This window comes from Haemaphysalis longicornis, unplaced genomic scaffold (genome assembly GCF_048455015.1).
Source record: "Haemaphysalis longicornis isolate Haplotype H1 unplaced genomic scaffold, Haemaphysalis longicornis Haplotype H1 scaffold_1, whole genome shotgun sequence".
Taxonomy (NCBI): domain Eukaryota; kingdom Metazoa; phylum Arthropoda; class Arachnida; order Ixodida; family Ixodidae; genus Haemaphysalis; species Haemaphysalis longicornis.
Window position 1 is genome coordinate 469,953,697 of NW_027526203.1, and position 20,419 is coordinate 469,974,115.

A 20,419-nucleotide genomic window follows, 5' to 3' on the forward strand; every position below is an offset into this window, starting at 1 on the left:
ACTGATTGCCTGAAATAATTCATTCTACTAGCCGAACCATCAACGGACGAGACCACTGACTCTGCCTATCGTCAAATAAACCGTGTGCCGGTCGATAATTATTTTTCAGCAGCAGGCTTGGCACCACCCAACGCGGCTATCACCACTACGAGCAGCCATTTTTAAACACCCCTTAAGGTGGGCAAAAATGAGCTAACCGATTGGAATGTAATGTACACTACACGCCCCGTGTACCGAGTTTTGAAATGGTTCCTTGTTATATTCTTGTTTATTGATTTTGTTCATTCTGTTTCGCCTTTTATGTTCTCCCTCCCGCTTCCTTGTCATTCCCTCCTCCTGGAAATGAAGTTCACCGCATGCCTCTGCATGGGGCCCCTAGGCTACAAGCGCCACACGCGGTGACTAATGAGCAGTCAGTATAAGTTGAAAGCTAATTTCAAGATTGCACAGTATGCAGTGCAAAGGAACGCTGCAGCCTCTTCCATGTGCAATGAACGTATACGGTACTTTGTAGATGTCCAAAAAACCCAAAAGTTTGTGCTATGTTAATATTTTAGTTTTCATATTTAAATATAAAATTCGGGCATAACGCGGTGAAGCTGCATTTTAGTTATGAGGCACACCGTAGGAGAGGGCTTCGTAACAATTTATGCCCGCGCGGGAGCTTTATATGTCACCCGAGTGGGCATTTTGGCATGTCGCCTCTAGAGAAAAAAGAGGACGCCCACGTGTCGAGATTTCACGCCATACTCAACAGGGGCGTCATCATCATCGCCATCATCATAATAGTAATGATTGGGCGGAGGGCGGCATTTAAGAGCCCAGGTGCCCTACATTGCTCCATAGCCCTCCACTACGACGCGCCCAGCTGTAGACTCAGCGCGTAACGACCCCCTCCCCTCCAGTAAAAAGGAATCCAGCAGCCCAGCCAGCGCATCGAACCTTGTCCTGGCATGCCATTATGGAAAGCTGTGTTCCCGTTTCATTTGTTGCTAACTGCACCATATAGCCCCATACATTATGCGAAATTTGGGCGAGTGCATGACGCCCCATAAGCACGGTATTCTAGTTAGATATAGCGGGCCACCACAGTGCGCGTAAGCATGAGCCCTCCTCCAGGTATCTTCGCTTGGTCGAGAGTTTAAGCGCTGTACATTTGTTTGGGTGGGATGAGCGTTCGTCGAACGTGGTACGGTAGTAGTTGAGCGGTAACGACACTTCACCTTTTGATGCGGCTGCTACGTCGCTGCGCCCATTCGCCGCCGTTTCCTTGCATACGCAGCGCATACTTTCGTGGAAGCTATTTATGTAGTGGAAAGAGGACCTTTTATGTGACACGTGTTATGGCGAATTAACGCGCCAAGTGTGCCGAAAAACTGCTGTGCCTGAGTTTTTTTTTTTTTCGGCGCTGTAATCGAGCTGAGCTTTTCAATGATTGAAGAAAAGAGCCCATAGGCGAGAGCTTAACGCATGCCCACCTTTTTGCTCAGAAAAGGCGTGATTTTCAACGCTACGACGAGAGGAAACCGGGCGGAAAGGTTTCCGGCCAACAGTACGTCTCAAATGCGCAATTGTTGTTTTGTATCCCTTTCTATTTTGGGGAATTTGTTTCCCATTTAGTAACATCAGTTTCGTGTTCCTTCAAAGGAGCCAGGAAGCTACAGCGAAGCTTTGGAAGCTTAAAAGCTACTGTTAAAACCTCTTTATTTATAGAATGGTGTGGTGCAGCCATTCCAGGACAGAGAACCAGTCCATAATCTTCACTTGGGACAGTTAAAGCGAATTAAATCGCTGCAAGTGTAAAGTTTTAAAGTGTGGTAAAATGGAACGAAGGATGCCCTAACCTCAATCTGCTATTTGTACAGAAAGCTTTACCGCTGGCAGTCTGCGGTGTGCATGGTTGTATGCGTCAAGTACCACGCTCGCACCGCGAGCTCAAGGGAACAAAATTAAAGTGGACGTATGCTCTGTTCTTCTCGGACTAAGGTCGCCACTCGGCGAGAGTGAGTCGGGGATCGTGTAAGGGGAGGGTATGGGTGTAAAATGTCCCTCGATACGTTGTATCATCTTTACGAACATTTTTCCGAACGCTGTTTCCAGAGCAGTTGATGTCAATGGGGGTATCTCGTCAGTAGACTGTTTAACGCGAAAGCGTTTTTCGGTCATGCTGGGGAAGGAGGGAACCCAGCAGGCGCACGCAATGGGCGAACACCTGCCGCTGCAGCCCTCGGCCCGCGCTCAGTTCCCCGCCAGTGAAACGCGGTGCGTGGCCACCGACAGAGCTTCTGCACAGTGGGGCGCTCTCGCCCGCAGCCTCGGTTGCCATGTATTCACCTTCTGTGGAGACAGTTTCGCTGCAGCATGAATTCTGCGGCGAGGTGCTGCAGGCTGTAGGCGTAGCGTTCATATCGGGAGAAGACTCATCCACGAGCCTAGCCAAAAAAATGCTTTTGCGTTTCCTTCTCAAAGAATATGCTGAGGGATCCTCTGCGACTTGCCCTACACGGCCTGCTACTTGTCCTTATATAACAGTGTTGTGTTATGGCTCCTGTAAAACTGCTCTAGTCTTCTGAATAGTCGGAGATTGACGTAATTCTGTTGTGTTGGTAGCAGGCACAAGAGAGCGAAAATTTGACTACGCATGCTTCTGCTTTTTTGCAACAACCAAAGCGTGAAGATGACCTGGAATCTGGCGACCTCCATTCGCTTTACTGCTGCATGCACACTTCTGTGTTGTTTACGAGCCACGTTAATCCCGATGTACTTACGAGCGCTTGAAAATTTCATTTAGGAAAGCAGAAGTAATGACTTATTGTTCTTTCAGCTCGTCACGGCGAGTTAAAATATTGATTGATTCTATGGGGTTTAACGCGCCGACGCAACGCAGGCGATGAGGCGCGCCATAGTGGAGGGCTCCGGATTAATTTTGACCACCAGGGGATCTTTAACCTGCGCCGAAACCTCGTACACACGGGCGTTCTTGCTTTTCGCCTCCAACAGAAGGCGAGTTAAAATAAAGGGAGTGCCTTTTTTTTCGCTGTTGTGTTCGACCTGCAGTTTACACATGTGGCCATTGCCGTGGTCCTCACCCCTTTTGTTGCTTAGTTCTTCCTCTTTCCCTCCCTTTTTTCACCACCCTATTTCTTCCAGCTTCTCGAAAGACTGGAGAAGCAAGGTAGCATTCTTTATTTGAATATTTTTGTAATAAACGTCAGACCAGCGAAAAAGATCAATGATGAGTGAAACGACCCATTTTGCCGCAGGTCCGCGTGATGTTCCACAGGAGGTGCGGGCGCCGCAGCCGGAGAGGCGAACTGAGGACAGTGGCACGCAGAGAGTGGTGGCTGGCCTGACCGCTGTTGTGAAAACTATTTCCAAGCTTTGTTCATGGAAAAGTAAGTCTGTTCGCATGCCGGACTCGGAATGTCCGCGTCTTTTCTTTGCTGGTTTCCTTTTCTTGGTGAAAAATGAATTGCCCACTAGCCCAACAATTCTGATCGCTTGAGGTATATTTGTCGATAGCACCACCACCTCATCCCCCAGAATTAATAGATAAGGTGTACTTGGAGCCCTTCAAACTTTTTTTTATTCCAAGGCCCATTCTTAAATTTCGTCTGTCAATCAAATTTAACCGCACTAACACGACACGGAGTAGCGGCGCCATTAACTTTCTTCGGCACATTCACCTTTATACCTTTATACCCACGTTTCCATTTATCTGCTACGTGCTTGCTACCCCAAAGAATTTTCTGATTTTCAAACTATGTATACTTTAAGAAAACTGTTGCAGGATTTTTTATCTTGGCTTTTCCTAATGGCAGCGTCGAACCATCGCTGTAATAAAGCTCCCTCATCTACATAGGTATATTCACGTATAACTCATTTCGCGACGACACCGTTGTTTATTCCCTGATATTGTCTTGTGCAACGAACCCTTCCTACCCCTAGACACATATTTCAGGTTCGGCATCACTGGCTACGCAATACGCCCGGGACGCCGTCGCCAAAGCTGATGCAGCCCGCCAGTCTCTTGGCGCCACCCCAAAAGAAATACTACGAACTGCAACGCCACGCTTCGCAGTTTTCACTTGGCTCCTTATTCCTCGTGTTTACCCTTGTTTGCCTCGCTTCGGAGGTCCGCATCGCATCAAGGGGATGGTTACACCCGCATCTGTGAAATCGTTCCGCTAACTTTCAAGACGCCGTCATTGAACTCAACATCTCACCTGGTTCTCGTCGCTCGTCTCAAACGCTATCATTCTGCGACCCCCCCCCCCCCCCCTGTTCCCTGAGCACCTCTCTAAATGCGCTCCAGGATGGCGCTCACCCCACCAGGGGAGGGGGGCGTGTTACGGACCACTTAGAGCATCGGAACAGAACGCGGTGATGAGTGCGCGTTTGATGAGCGGATGGTGAATCTATGGCGAGCACTCTATGAATCTATGGCGAGATGGTGAATCTATGGCGAGTCCCACTGGGACACCGAAGCCAAGCTGGCGCGTAGCCTGAACGACATGGAAGGAGAAGAGGTCGCTGGGCACCAGGTCTTCCGGCTCTCAGCTGCTGCTTCTAATTAGGGGAGAGTCGGGAGGTTTGGGACGGTTGGAGGAATGGGACAGCTCGTTTATCTCTCCAGGAGTTAGTTCAAACACGTTCATCGGCTGCTCACGAGATGGCGCTAGCATACCGATAGCCTGGCTGTAATGGTGGCCGTCTTCAGCGGATGGAGCTTTCTCTGACTACAACTCTCGTTTTTCACGTGTCAAAAGTAAGTATCCGCTTACTCAATTACACCTCTCTCAATTTTAAACCGCCCTGCCTATGCTGATACCAATTTTTCTTCGAAAACAGGCGTTAGGGTCGTACATCGTGCAATAACAAGTTTAGCCCTAACAAGAGAATTTTCGCCATTGAATGTATTTTTCGTTGGGCACACCACCTGGGGAGGAATGGGACATTTGAGTCGCGGGTGGAATGGGACAGTGTCCCATTCCTCCCCACCATACGGCTGGTGCTGTGTCTAGCGAATAAGCTCCAATGCTGTGCCGCTTTAGTTCCGAAAGCAGTTATTTGTTTATTTGTTATTTAAAGTGTACAAATGCTTGGTGCCGTGATGTTAAATAACATACAGGCTGTTTCTGCGACAGTTGACGTTAAGACGCGCTAAACCAACGGGGCATCATAAAATGCAATGTTTCTCCACTAAAAAGGTGTGATTACTGAACACATTTGCGAGAAGCCCGGAATACGCACGTGAATAGTATGAAGCAATAGGAGTGCTGTTACGTGCATATGCAAGGACGTTAAGCGTGCTTGGTGTGCGTGAATATTTACATTTGCCAATTTTTGATTCATTTTCATTTTCAGGAAGATGCCGCGGGTTTACAAGAGGAAGCATCCCGACAGAGCTCAAACATCGAACAATTTGATCCTGGATGCTGTGAGATTGGTGTGCGATGAAAAGAAAAGTATAAGAGACGTAGCAGAATCTTTTGAAATATCAAAATCATCGCTTGGCCGAGCAGTGAAGAAGTACAGAGAATGCGGTGGCACAGGTGGCATCATGTTCAAGTCCAATTTGGTCTGCGGAATGGTCTTCACAACAGAAGATGAAGTACTCTTGAAAGAATATTGGCTGAAAGCAAGCAAAATGCACTATGGGCTTACGAGAATGCAAGTCCGTTCACTGGCGTACGAGTTTGCAACAGCCTTAAACCGGAAGTGCCCGGCGTCATGGGAACAGAACAAGGTAGCTGGAAGAGACTGGTTTATGGGCTTTATGGACCGCCATCCCGAGCTATCGCTTCGATCGCCAGAAGCGACCAGTCTGGGTCGGGCAACAAGCTTCAATAAGAACAACGTCGATGCTTTCCTTTCAAACCTGAAAAGTGTCTACGACCGATACAAGCTAACTCCGGACCGCATCTACAATTGTGATGAAACGGGCTTCACAACTGCACACAACCCACCAAAGGTAGTAGCAGCACGTGGAGAAAAGCAAATCGGTCAGGTCACATCCGCAGAACGCGGCGAACTGGTGACTGTTTTGTGCACTGTTAATGCCATCGGAAACGCCCTGCCACCAGTGTTCATTTTTCCACGCGTGAGGTTTAAAGATTTTTTTCTGAAAGGCGCCCCGGCAGGAAGCCTCGGTTTGGCAAGCAAGTCGGGATGGATGTCCAGCGAACTGTTTTTGTTGGCATTAGAACACACTGTGAGACATACGAAGTGCTCGAAGGAGGAACCAATTCTCTTAATTCTCGACAATCACGAAAGCCATGTGAGCATCAACACCATCAACAAGGCCAAAGAGAGCGGAGTCATTCTTCTGACCTTTCCCCCACACTGTAGCCACCGCCTGCAGCCACTGGATGTGTCCGTGTACGGACCATTTAAATCTCGGTACAACGCTGCTTGCAATGATTGGCTCATAAATAACCCCGGGAAGACCATCTCTATCCACAATGTTGCACAACTAGTTGGATCCGCCTACGTATTAACGGTGACACAAAAGAACATAATCTCGGGCTTTCAGAAAACTGGAATTTGGCCTTTCAATAGCGAGCCCTTCACTTCGGATGACTACATGATGTCATCAGTCACTGACAGACCCGAAACGTCCGTAAGCGGAGAGGTGTCACGACAGACGGCCACCATCACCGAGAAAACGGACAGCGCAAGCCGACTGGAAAGTGATTTGAACTTTGAGACAAACGGCCATGGAGCTCGCAACGTCTCTACAGATGTCTTCCCACCTACTGTCGGCAACGCAGCCTCGACGTCAACTGCATCTCCCAGCCGGATTGTTCCAAGTGACCTAAGGCCCTACCCTAAGGCTGCACCGCGTAAGACAGGGCAAAAAGGAAGGAAGAAAGGTAGGACAAAAGTCCTTACGGATACACCCGAGAAGCATGCGATTGAACAAGAAGCTGCAGAGAGGCTGGCACGACAGAGTCTGAAAAAAAGAGCGCTTATCACAGCTAAGACTGTCGCCACTACCCGCCCAAAAAAGAAACGGCGACTTCAGAAGGAGTTCAGTTCCTCAAGTGAAGACGACACTGTTGCCATTGCATTTGATGATTCAGACAGTGACATGTCGGGTTCCGATAATGAGAGGCGGGACATTTCTGAGGCCGATTGCCCAAACGAAACTTTTCAAGTGAAAAAAGGCGATTTTGTCCTCGTCAGATTTGGTAAGAAAAAATCTGACGTTTATTACACGGGTAGAGTCGAAAGTAGTGACAATATTGACGTCATTGTCCAGTTCCTCCGAAAGAAAGAAGAGAGCTCAAAGTTTTACTTTCCTCCGCAGAAAGATATAGGGACTGTGCCAATGACGGATATTGTGATGAAGCTGCCAGGGCCAAAAACTATTGGGGGAACGAAGCGCCTGCAAGCTTGCTTCAAGTTTGATGTGGAACTATCGGCTTTTAATGTCCGCTGAAGACGTTGGGACCGATACTTTACTGGCGTCCCATTCCTCCCAAAGGATGTCCCACTCCACCCGAAGGGACGGGTGGAATGGGACAGATTTTAGCTGTTAGAAATTATTTTTTTGCAGTGGCGCTAGAAGTGGCAGTAGCCCGTGTTTCTCAGAATTTGCGCATCTTGTTCCGACTTGTACTATAATCCATCAACCATCTTTTTGCGTTCAAAATAAACAAAACTAAAAATGCATTTGTGAAAAGTGTCCCATTCCTCCCGACTCTCCCCTACTTTTATATATAGATTGGCCGTGTGCATGGTTGGTAACGAGCCCGCCGTCTGTCCCGTAACAATATTACATAGCGTACACTGCTCAGGTTTCGGTCGTATACGTACCATCAGGAATGGTGTACTACAGGGTACAGACCTCGAGGGAAACTAGGCAGGTCACCGGCATGTAATAACCCTAGTGCGCTAGAACTGCTGACACCGTCTGCAAAGACATACGCACCCCCCCTTCCGCACACACACGCGCGCATGCACGCACACAAACACACACACACAAAGGGCAACGAAGACAAAATAAGCGCGTTTAAGCAGATATCCTGATGCAACAAGCCTTATATTTGGCCGCCTTAGGTAATCTCTGCATCTCCGCATTTCAATATAATCCCTCAAGAAACAAACTTCTTTCTTCGAAAATTATTTTGCAGGAAATAAGATATCATAGACACAGTAGGACGGCAGCATCAACAAGTATTTAAGGCCAAGAAAGATCTTCACGGCTGCGTTTTACATGTACTGCGCATCCCCGCGTCGTTCTTAATTAAGTTGTAAAACAATCATTCTTGCTCCACAACGGTGCGTTTAGTTTGTGACCCTCTAAAGACTTGCCCTTATGTGCGCCTTAGAATGAAGAGTTGGTGAAGTGTAACAGGAAGTCAACGGGCTTATTTCAATGCATCCGCATCGCGTAGGCTTCCCGCAAATGGTCAGCATACATAATCTACCGGTGCAAACGCCTCCTCCGCAAACTTCGTGCCCAGTTGTCGTCTCATCAGTTCGCCGCGATTTGCTGCACGCGCTGCCGAACGAGAGCGGCAACTTCGTATACGCGGAAGTGGCTTCCCCGTGCATAGAACGGGAAGACGGAGCAGCAGCGGAAAAACCTCAGACTTCGCGCCCGCGCGCGCGTCTGTGGCGCGCGGCGCGAGCGCACAAGTTGAGGCAGAGAGGCAGGAGTGGAAGGCCGCTCACCGTTCTCAGCAAAGTCGAGAAGAGGTGGACCGCAGCGGGAGTGAGCGCGTCGGGACCTTGCCGCCGGTTCGAGGGCCGCGTCGGACTGATTCACCCACCGGTGGCCCGACCAACGTTGTTCAACTCGCCGCGCGTTCCGGACCCGGGTCCGTCTCCATTGGGCACGGGGCCGGTCACGTGGACACCGACTCCAGGCCAATGGGAGCGGCGGCTACCTCGCACGTGCTATTCCCGCTGCGCTCGGGGAAAGAAAACGGGAGAGGGGGAATTCGGGCAGTGTACGTAGGAGTGCGTGGAGCCGCAGAGTTCATCCTAGGTCATTAAGATTTCAGGTGCTCGAGGGTCGCATATGCGCTTTTTCTCGTTGCCGACGCGAAATAGTGGCGGGAAAACAGCTCCCACGATGAGCCTGGCATCCGGTACACCGGTGCATTCTCTTGTACAGCTGAACTCCCTAAATTTTACGTAAAGAATGGAAAGGGTTTTCGTTTTGCCTACACAATGGCATTCAGCCCGTCATAATAACCCAGAACAAAGCTCTCTTCTTTTACCACGTTTTTTTTTTGTTTTTTTACTGTGACTACAACTCCTCTGAACATGTTTAGATTGATCGCATGCTTATTTTTTGCTGGTTTTTACGTACTCATGCATGATTACGTCTTGGGGAGGGGCGAACGGTCGGTGCTACAAACATTTTCTAAATCCATTACAAACACGTATCCAACTCAAGTTCATGAAGTGCTCGTCTCGTTTATTGATAGTCATATAAAATTAGTTTAGCAATGGGTAGAATATGCAGAGAAAATCCGAAGGTTAATAAACGCCAAGCGGGATATCCTATGCTTGTTATTCGATGCTATCAGTGAGTACATGGACAGCGAGCACTAAAACTCTTTGGTACAGATATCCTTGTAACCAGTGGATGTATTTAACGCATTAATTAGGACCCTAATGAAGCAATATAATATCGATAAAGATAACGTTCAATGCTACTTTAGGACTTCAGTGTAAAACAAATTTTAATGTACTGAAACCGACGAAAAGGCATTATTAAAGTAAATAATTTACCCGCCATGGTGGTTCAGTGGCTAAGGCGTTGTGCTGCTGAGCCCAAGGACGCGCTTTCGATTCGTGGGCGCAGCGGCCGCTTTTCAGACGGAGGCGAAAAGCAAAAACTTCCTTGAGTCGAAAGTTCAGCGCACGTTAAAGATCCCCATGTGGTAAAAAATAATCGGAGCCTTCAACTACGGCGTGCCTCATGGCCCAGGTTATAAGCATAAGGTTATAAGCATAACCTTGCGATTCAAAGAACCGCCATCATCGGCTCTCCCGCAATCGTCGGCTCCGTGTTCAAAATTTAGTTTCTACGGCATCACTCATCAAGAATCCAATCAAATTGCTGACTCCATTTTTAATCACTTGCTTCTTCCTGAAACCGTTCCTTCACCCCAATCTTGTGACCTCCTGCAGCCTTTTTTTTTTAATTCCCCTTTACATCGCATTGACTTTATTGGTGAATTCCAATATAAAAAACTGGATCCCAGGTCGATTTGGCATTGGCGGTCATCGTTTATAACGGTTATTCACCGCATGTCTGGAGGTATCAAAGTATAACTAACCTTACTTTGGCCGCATGTCTGGAGGTATCAAAAGTATAACTAACCTTACCTTAACTAACCTTACCTTGGCAAAACTGGCCGTTTTGCTGGTATTCTGAAATGAGAAAAAAATCAGTCCAGGTTTTTTAGAGACACGCGTTTAATTACCAGATATTGTGTAATTGCAAAAAATATTTGTCCGTTATTTTTTCTACAAGCTACATTACAGCGCAGCTAATTGTAAAGCGATTACCTGGCGCCTTCACAAAATTTTACAAAGTCTTCATAGTTAGGTTTTTGTTCTTACAGTTCTGCCTCATTGGCCTAACTTTCACAACTTAATATGAGTTAACAATCAATCGATACCAGTAACACCCTTTGCTCGGTCTTCTTAGCCTTTATTAAAGCTTTGACCACAATTGACCACCAAACTTAATTCCGTAAACTATAGAATCGAATGGCAAACGAAGTCCTATTTTAACTCTTCTGAAGAACTATTTGCACAATATATTAAATTAAAACAGCAAACCGGGATGTGCCCACGGGCTCCTGTTATTACTGAGCCGAGGAAGATGAAGAACCTACAGCCCGGCTTCGTTTCTCAGCTGACCTCTTTTTTGCGTTTATGCTTCATTTACAGCCGTTATAAGCTTTATTTTGGTCTTTTAGGAACCCTTCAACGACTGTGCCCCAACAGGCGTTGTTTGTTTGACATTTTGCCGGTTTGCGAGCAAGCAGTGCAGCAACCAGCACTCGTGACTGGCCCGATGGCCCTAGTTGTGGGGCCGTGAACCGACCGCTGCTGGCGCCTCCCCGTCCCATCGTTGGCCCGTCCCCGCCCATGGATCCTCATCAATGTGCCCTCAAGACATCGTGCAGGAAGGCGTTCCAAGTGGTGGCTCTGTTGCCGCAGAAATTCATCAGCCTGTCTCTGATCACTTCCGTCAAGGTGAGGATGCCTTGCATGAAACTAGTGGCGGTAGTGCGCCTCGCAAGAAAGCTTGAGTCGAGTGCTCTGATTACGACGAGGCAACGTCAGCGTACTATGTGCCAGAGGGCATGGATGCCAATGAAGACGCTGAAGGCGGTTCATTTACAACGGTGACACATCACAACAGCAGGCCGTCGAGCATCCCAATTCTGTTCAAGGAGTTCATCAGGGAAGCGTAATAGGTCGACTGTTGTTTACCGTTGTAATGGGGAAGTTGCCAGCCTTGCTTTCCCCGAAGCTACACGTATTGATCTACGCTGATGACATTTGCATTTGGTGCCACGGCGTTTGTTACTGGTCGATTCAAGCTGACCTCCAAGTCAGCATTGACAGCATTGAGTAGTTTCTACGTCCGCGAGGGATGGATGTCTATGCATCAAAATCAAGCGTCTTGCTTTCACGCGAAAGAAGCTGCATGGATTACGGCTCACCATGGGCGGTCAGGAGGTCCCTCGAGAAAATTTTCACAAGTTCCTGGGTATACACATTGACTCATCACTCACATGGTGCCGGCATTTTGATTATTTGCAGGAAAGGGCATCACGTGTAGTTTACGATTTGCGTCACCTCTCAAGTACCCGATGGGGTTGTTCGACCGATTCTATGCTTCGACTGCATGCTGCACTTGTCCGTCAGACGGTAGCATATTCTATACCTATTCTCCATGATCTGTCAAATCGTCAAGAGCAGCCATTGCAAGCATTGGTAACCAGAGGCCTCCGTCTCTGCCTCGGAATGAGAAGGCCGACGTCGGGATATATGGTTCTCGCGGAAGCAAGAGATCCACCTGTAAATGCTCCGCGAGGGCAAGGGTGCGCTGCCATTGCCTGCGCCTGACTAGGCAGCATGAGTCCCCACACTTTGGTTCCCGGCCTTCAACAGCGTTCAGTGTCAAAGCTTCATAAGGCCATCTTTGGTGATATCATGGCCCTGCCCCTTGCGTCTCAATGGCAACACAGCACTGGGTTGCCTCCATGGACTGCTCCCTGCATTGACACCAACGCTGATATCTTCGGGATGCTCAAACATCATCTAGATCTACAGTGGCAGCAATGCAGATGACGCTCAATTACATGCACGAAGATTATGCTGATTATGTGTATATATACACCGATCGTCGACAACCACCTCGTCGTCGTCAGTTTTCACAATACCGAGTCTCCACATTGATCAAGGGGACAAGCTCTCGCACCCCACATCATCGACGGCTGCAGACCTTTACGCTATACACCTTGCAGTCACATTTATCGCTACTATGACTTCTGACTTCACCGACTAAATGGGCACTATTCACAGATTCAAAAACGGCTCTTCAAGCCCTAAATTCAATAGCGGCTTGCACACACAACAATCTCCTGGCAGGACGCATCTGTGATGTGATGGCAACTATTTCGAAATAGGAAGAACTAAGAAAATAATATTTCAGTGGATTCCCGGGCACATCGGAATACGTAGAAATTCGCGAGCTCGCAGCAACCGCTCATTCAAATTCTACGTGTAGCCCCGTGCCTTTCACCAGAGGTGATGTGAAAAATTATTTGAAACAACTGAGCACACACATTACTTTGGAAACCAGGTTGACCGAGAAATACCGTTCACCGTTGTTATACCAAGTGGACCCGTCCCTTGCATACCCGCGTGCGTCTCATCTTGGTCGTTCGGTCGACACGTTATTACATTGTCTTCTTGACGTGGCCTACACCGAGAAACTCTTTTACCGTATTCGATTCGCTAATGACAAGCGCTGTGCTTGTGGACACGAAACTGGAGACGTGCGTCATGTCCTGCGTGAGTGCCCTCTATATGCGACCGAGCGGAAAAAATTGAGTGAGAAGCTTAGTCTGCTATCTCGGACACCCCTATCTTCGCAGAAACTGTTGCGACCATGGCACAATGTGCGTAACCAACCAAAGCCTTCCTTGCCTTAAGGGAGTTTTTTCAAGTGACGACCCGCCGCGGTGACTCAGTGGCTAAGGCGATGCGCTGCTGAGCACGAGGTCACGGGTTCGATTCCCGGCCGCGGCGGCCGCTTTTCTGATGGAGGCGAAAAGCAAAAACGCCCGTGTGCACGAGATTTCGGCGCACGTTAAAGATCCCCAGGTGGTCAAAATTAGTCCGGAGCCCTCCACTACGGCGCGCCTCATCGCCTGCTTTGCGTCGGCGCGTTAAAACCTGCAATCAAATCAAATCAATTTTTCAAGTGACGAAGATGTGCGAACACTACTAAATGCATGCACATTCCTCCGGATGAGTGTGAAAACACACAATCGTGTTAGGTATATAGGTGAGAGTATCTGTGTCACATCATGGACATTTTGTATTGTTTGTATATAGATGTATATAGGTTGTTTGGGTGATCTTTCAACCGTTGCTCTTTCAATGCACTTCATTTTACCTCGTGGTTCATTAAGACAACCATTGTACCTTTTAATTACTCCAATGTATGGAGCAGCCAGCTCCTTTTTAGGTTGGAACTGAACTCTCCTCTCTCTTGTTCCTAGTGTTTATTTTATCTATAAACAATTTTTCTAGTGTTCTGCATTACACGCACTTTTATTTTTATTTTTATTTAACCACCTCACCAGCTAACATTATGAAATGGTGTGACGACAACTGCCTAATTATTGACCCCGTGAAATCTATGATTTCTTATTTTAGCCATTAACATCTCTGCACACCAACATGTCTAACAATCGATTCTAGTCAAATTCTGGTGTTTGGGGACGTTACATTTTTAGGAGTACAACTAAAAGCTACCTGCGTTCCCTCCGTACATAAACCACATAATAAAATGGCCTTTTGGTATTGGCGCGGTTTAATAGCGCGACCATTTTTCTCGTTCGATGCCGTGCTGTGCCTTTATTGCGCTTTATTGCTCACTCACACCAGTTATGGCATTTGTTCCCGGGGTAACATCTCCCAATGACCCCAATATTCCGTATAAGGCATCAAAAATTAAACAAATCGCATTTTCATTTGTACCCCTCTTCATTCCAATGTATTGGTTATACTGGGTGGAGGTAACATCTCGTGCGTAATAAAACTGAGTATAATTTATCACTCCCGTTTTCAAGTTATTATATGTATAATTTATCACTGCCTTTTCAAGTTAATTACATGTATAATTTATCACTGCCTTTTTCAGTCATTTAAATTGAATTACCGACAAATACATCTCTTCAGTGTGCAGGCTTGTTTTCATCGTAGTTTATTCGATTTGTTCTGCTTTAGGGGATTTCTTCTCCTGATGAACTGACATATCTTTTTAACTCTTGCACCTTTCTCTATGTATGATTTCTTTCTGTTGCACAAGTAACATTTTTTTACAGCACCTGTATTTATTAACGTTGCACACTTACGTGCTTTTGCTTATATGGCACTTTTCGTTGCTGTGTTAAGTTGGGGGTTATTACGCACACATTTTTACAGCAGTAACATTAAATAAACTTTTTAGCGTCCCTTTGTTGCGGCCCTTCCAATTGAATCTCTTTTTGCAGTTATTTCTCGATGGTCGTGCCGTAGTCTTTTGATTTAAGGACCCCGCCTGTGGGAGTTAATGACCCCTACTGTGAACCTTTACCTGGTGTTCATAAACTGCGCTTGAGGTTACTAAGGACGCTTTTTTTTTTAAAGGAAAACAAACGAACGACGTGCACAGCTCGAGCGCAAACTAACAATTGATCTATTAGAAGTGAAACAATTTTTGCTTGGGCATCAAAACATTTAGAAAGGGTTACAAAGTACAACTCTTATGATGGAGAGGGGGAAATGAAAGCACAATTTTTATTATAAAAACGGGCGCTAAACATCGTAACCTGTTCAATGGCTCTTTATATTTGCTTATACGACTGAGCTACAGCGTAATCTGCGCTTGACGATTTTGTTTACCAAGCCTTTTAGCTATGAACTGCTATTTATATGAATTCTATTTCAGGCGGGGCCAGCACAATTGAGCAGAGCTCACGCATTCGGTCTGCTGTGTTCATATATGAAAGGCTTCCCAGATTTCACGTGTGGTCTTGTGTGATTTTGCCAGAACTGAAGTTTCCTGAAACAATGGGTTGCACTCACATTTTTTGCAGCAGATCGCCAAACTGCCTGAGGAGGCCGTTTGGTGACATGCGTACCCGTGCTCTCTAAGCCTCTCATTCAGACATCTCCCTGTCTGGCCCACGTATGCTTTGCTTGACGCAAAAGCGTCAAGCGCAGATTACGCTGTAGCTCAGTCGTATAAGCAAATATAAAGAGCCATTGAACAGGTTACGATGTTTAGCGCCCGTTTTTATAATAAAAATTGTGCTTTCATTTCACCCTCTCCATCATAAGAGTTGTACTTTGTAACCCTTTCTAAATGTTTTGATGCCCAAGCAAAAATTGTTTCACTTCTAATAGATCAATTGTTAGTTTGCGCTCGAGCTGTCCACGTCGTTCGTTTGTTTTCCTTTAAAAAAGTGTGTCCTCAGTAACCTCAAGCGAAGTTTACGAACATGCAAAACCAACTAGCTCAATTCCTTACCTTGCTGACGTTTATCTGGTGTGCTCGTATTAGTTGAAACTAATAAACTTGATTTGATTGGATGGTCACGAAGCAATAAAATGAGTTAGTTAAAACTTAGGCGTTATGCACAATCGGAATAAATGTGCATTACAGAAAAGGACATGTGAAAGGGTCAAATTATATAGTGTAACGGTTCAGTATACAGTAACAAAGCACCTTCTCTGCATGTGCACTTGGCGAAAATGAATGATAAATAGGATGCACAAGTAAAAAACTTGGTTTTTGTGACCCCAATATAGGAGCTTAAACATTTCCGATTTTCTTTTGCATGGCTGCTGCGGAGTAGTCCGTTCTGTTAATGAGAAAGCGTTGGTTAGCTGAGTCGAACATGCGGCCTCCCTGTAACATAGACGACGCAGAGAATGGCCTTCGGCTCAAAGAAGAAAAAATAGGTGCTTGAATACAAAGTATGTAATTCACTTACTTTATTTCCTGTATTGGATTACAAATTTACCCATTACAATACTTCTCGACTGTGTGTGTGTTTTTTTTTTTTTTTGGGGGGGGGGGGATCTTGCGAAAGGGGTTTGATGGGCTGGAGTCAATCAGCTTTGAGCAAAAACGGTCAATGCTTTTTTTTATGTACCACTAACCGCGGAACCTCGAGGACGCCACGTCACTGTTTTGTTTCACGGGGAACTTTTTTTCGTACTCCAGAGAGTACGGCCGGGTACAAAAAGCGACCCTTTTGAGTAATGGGGATAAAAATCATGTTTTTATTTCATTTTTATTTTGTGCAACAAGTCGCAAACACGGCTATCACCGCGCCATGTCCGCCTCCGTCGGCGTCCGTCATATACGTTTTCAGAAATGTTCTTATGCGCTTTGATATTTAACACACTAGCATGCGCCAGTAAAGTAACTTTTGACGAAACTGAGATACGTACGTGCAGGTACCGACTTTAACCAACTCGAATCGCTGGCAGCCTCACTATTTATGCCACCCTATATGTGCATGTATGTGTTACCGTGATAAAAACAAGTTGTAGTAATAGTAACGGTGAAAGTAAGGCATTATTCTAGAGCATTTTACAGCAAATCTGCATATATTTACCCTCCAACGGTTTCATCGCCGTGGGCAAAAACGATATCCGTGGGCAAAAACACCAAGGCGCGAAGGCCTAAGACACCGAGCGCATGCGTCAGGCTAATCAAGCATGCAGCATAGGGCTCCGAATTCGTTTAAGGAAACCACAAAACAAGCATCGAAACCACATTACGCATGATAAGGCACCTGTAAACAATAGGACCCCCCCCCCTCCCCACCATGTGTTCCTGGTAAAGATTATGTTGGCATATTATCTTTGAAGGCTAGGCAGGACTAGCGATCACTAAAGAGAGCAGTTCTTGCCCAAGACGCCGAGCGCATGCATCAGGCTAGGCAGGACCCAGCATTTGCCGCACCTTCGGACACACTTCTGCTGCTGAAATGCTGTTAGCCGCGTTATCTTTGATTGGCATTCGGAACGACGTCAGTGGCGCGCAGCCGCAGAGCAGGGAGGGCAAGCTAAGCCCACGAGAGTTGACCGACTAAGGGCCCTATTCTCGATTGCACAAATTGCCGGCAATTCGCCATGGTTGCCAACAATATCCCGGAAGTCTTTTCTGATTGGCTTTCAATTTTGGTCACGTGCTTCTGGTTGACAAAGCGGTTGTGTGTGCTGTCGTCATTTTGACGTTTTATGACGTTTACGGGCACCAGTTCAAAAGTTTGCCTTATTTCTCTTTACTGAAGCGCATAATTCTTGGCCGGCAATGAAAAGCCAGACTAAAAGCACTAGACATGACAACGTAGGCCTGTCTTTGCTATTCAACAACAATAATGCCTGTAATACACGCCCTCTTTGTGATTGGCTCAAAAAGCATGACGTAATTTAAACAGTTGGCGGGAACAATCACGTCATGCATTGGCAACCTCAGGCTGCGTAAAAGTGACGTAATGCTACGTAACAGCTTGAAAATGGCGGCTGTTTTTGTCGCAAAATACAAGCAAAATAGGGCAAAAAGTTGCCCCGGCTTTCGGCACGGCGAAATGTCCGCCAATTTGCACCAGGTGCAGTTTCGCATGCGCGCTGTTTAAAGCATGTTTCCTACCGAAACAAATTATAGTTTCAACTGCTTCCAAGTCAACAATCATGGAGCATACAAATAACGTGCAGTATTTTGCTTTTATGTTTGGCAATAAAATAAAAATTATTTGTTAGGCGTAACCGCAACATAAGAGGGCAGTAGAAGCCTCTCCATGACAAAGAGAACCCAATGCATGGCATTTGTCCATACTCGTCCTAGTAAGCTGTTGGGTCACGTGACCGAACTCAAGAGAAAAATAACAAAGTGACTATTTCGTTCATTACAGCGCTTATTGAAGTCGAGCTTGACGAATGAGTGAATCGGCGACATCGGTGCGCTCCGCGGTTATCAGGCGTAGCGCTTCGCTGCTCTTATGTGTCATAGAAGCGATGGTCGCGGCCGTCTTTTTCTGTGATCACGCCATAAACTTGTAACATAGCAGCAGACGATGGCGTGGCGGCGGTGGCGGCAGGGAAGGTGATAACGCAACAAAGCTTTCATTGAAGCAGAGAGCCCTGCTATGTTACTAAAAGCGATTGAAAGAAATAAATAGATACGGTAAAAAAATTGTGTGATGTTCTTTAGCTCGACATCCGCCTTTCGCTCGCTTTTGGATCAACGTTACTCGATCGCCTTGTGGTGTTGACGCCAATTCTGACCTCCAGAAAAGTGTTTTTCTAGTCAGCCTCAGCTACCGTCTTAATTTTTACAGTACATGCCAAGTGCTTTTATATATTTCTAGCGCAATATTTGATACCTTGATTGCGATCTTTATGAGGGACTCGTCAAATTACGCTGCATGTCGTCACAGCTATAGGTGCCGCACGTCACTGATTGCTTACGTCGTGCTTACGCAAAAAAAAAAAAAAATATGGGCGAATTGCCGGCAATTTGTGCAGTCGAAAATAGGGCCCTAAAGCGCATAAACAACAAAATGGCGGCACCCATAAACCGTCGCAGTGTAAACAATTGTCACATAGTGCGAACTGACCAATGATTATGGCGGCAGCACGGAACATAAGAAAAAAGAGTGCCGATACTCTGTACCCTTATCTAGTGACACTAGCCGAGCGCAACCGACAAGCCCGCCGATACGACGAGAAACATTTCATACCCTCCTCCATCCCCATTTGTGTACTAGTGCTTTACAACAGCTTTGCTGGACATACACTTCCGCAGGGCGGGATGGCGACCAATGTTCTGGTTACTTTTTTGAGGCTGTAATTGTAACTGTTGTAGGTTACGCCATACAGGGAAGGAGTTGTAATTATAATGGGTTCCATTTTTTTTCAGTAACGTGCAAAAGCCTGGATAATTTATGCCTCTTACACTAAAGTGCATGGACAGTTGCGTCGCGCAGCTGTCTATCGTTCATTAGAAATAGGGCAGTGCGTATTCGTATTTGTGCGTAAAATTACAGCTATTACACAATAGTACATAGGTTTAGATGGCTACGCGCTCTTTACCTTATGGAGCCTTGCCTAGAACGCAAGTGAGAGGGACAAGCACAGACACCTATCCGTTGTTCCGAGTTCCAGCCGCATAAACGTTGTCGTTTGGTTGTTTCATGATCGAGTGAAAAAAGTATTGGAACTGATGTACGAACTAAATAAGCAACTTTTTATTCATTCGAAGTGTTGGCTTATTTCCGGAACATCCAACGATTTATTTATATTTCTCTAATAAGCCATGCAATATTTACCAACGCGTCGTGCAATACGGCGCGTGAGCAGCGCTCTAATTGATAGAGTGCACGACAACGAACTAATTATTCCTCCGCTCAGCGGTCGTGCCTACAGCGGCTCATAGAGTTGGCGCTACTGGGTCTTTTCTATGTCATGCCGCCTAAGTATTTTTGCTGCCCATCAAGACCGCCTTCGGCAAGGTGCTGCACTCCCCAATTTCGGTGCAGGTGGCTTCATTCATCAAGGAGCCACCAGCGCCGAGTCCACGCAGAAGGAGAACGCGAACGGTAAGGCAGGGAGGCACACAGCCCCGTCGGCTGCCCAGTACTTAGAAAGAGCTTGGATTATTTCAATAGAGAGCAGATCAAAATGCAGTCAATTGGAGTGAGATGCGTACGCTCGCATATCTTTGTAGTAAGCGCTGCAAGCGTTAGCGTAGGCTAGTTGTTTTTAGCAATCGGAGTCAGATGAATGTTTATAATGCTAGCATAGAACCAAATGAAAATTGAATAAAAGCCAGAATTGAAACAACACTCAAAACTGAATAACTGTAGCGCAGAATAACACAAATGCTCACCAGAACACTAATAAATGGGAGAAGTTAATAGGGTAGCAATAGGAATTACCGCAGTATCTTTGTAAATGTGTAGGAGTTTGGTGTATTAGCACTGAGTAGTAGGCTGTACAAGAAAAATTCAAAGCCAGCTTGCACAACGGTACAAGCCTGACATCACAGCAGAGCTCTGTTCGTCTCACTAAGCTAAACTCGACGTGGGCCATATAAGTCACTCAGAACCATTTACCATGTGTAAAAACGCTTTTCTGATGGAGGCGT

General features: G+C 46.4%; 2 protein-coding genes across 4 annotated transcripts in view; one reads left to right on the top strand and one right to left on the bottom strand.

Annotated features, from left to right (window-relative positions):
- LOC144156244 (U-scoloptoxin(11)-Sm5a-like) overlaps positions 1-8,816 on the bottom strand; it is a 240,614-nt gene extending 231,798 nt beyond the window's left edge. The window contains exon 1 of one of the 3 annotated variants that reach the window (XM_077688159.1): positions 8,683-8,816. The gene's annotated coding sequence lies outside the window, so the exon portion shown is untranslated. The remainder of the gene's footprint in view (positions 1-8,682) is intronic. The other 2 variants (XM_077688158.1, XM_077688155.1) reach the window with 2 other exon arrangements.
- LOC144173641 (uncharacterized) lies at positions 4,580-7,710 on the top strand. Its single transcript, XM_077701980.1, has 2 exons — positions 4,580-4,768; positions 5,368-7,710. Exon 2 carries the CDS (start codon positions 5,372-5,374, stop codon positions 7,442-7,444), a length of 2,073 nt encoding a protein of 690 aa, XP_077558106.1. The 5' UTR covers positions 4,580-4,768; positions 5,368-5,371; the 3' UTR covers positions 7,445-7,710.
- Positions 8,817-20,419: the final 11,603 nt, after the last annotated feature.

What these genes read in the sequence shown, in the direction of transcription:
- LOC144173641 (XM_077701980.1), top strand. Translation starts at nt 5,372, where the DNA reads ATGCCGCGGGTTTACAAGAGGAAGCATCCCGACAGAGCTCAAACATCG.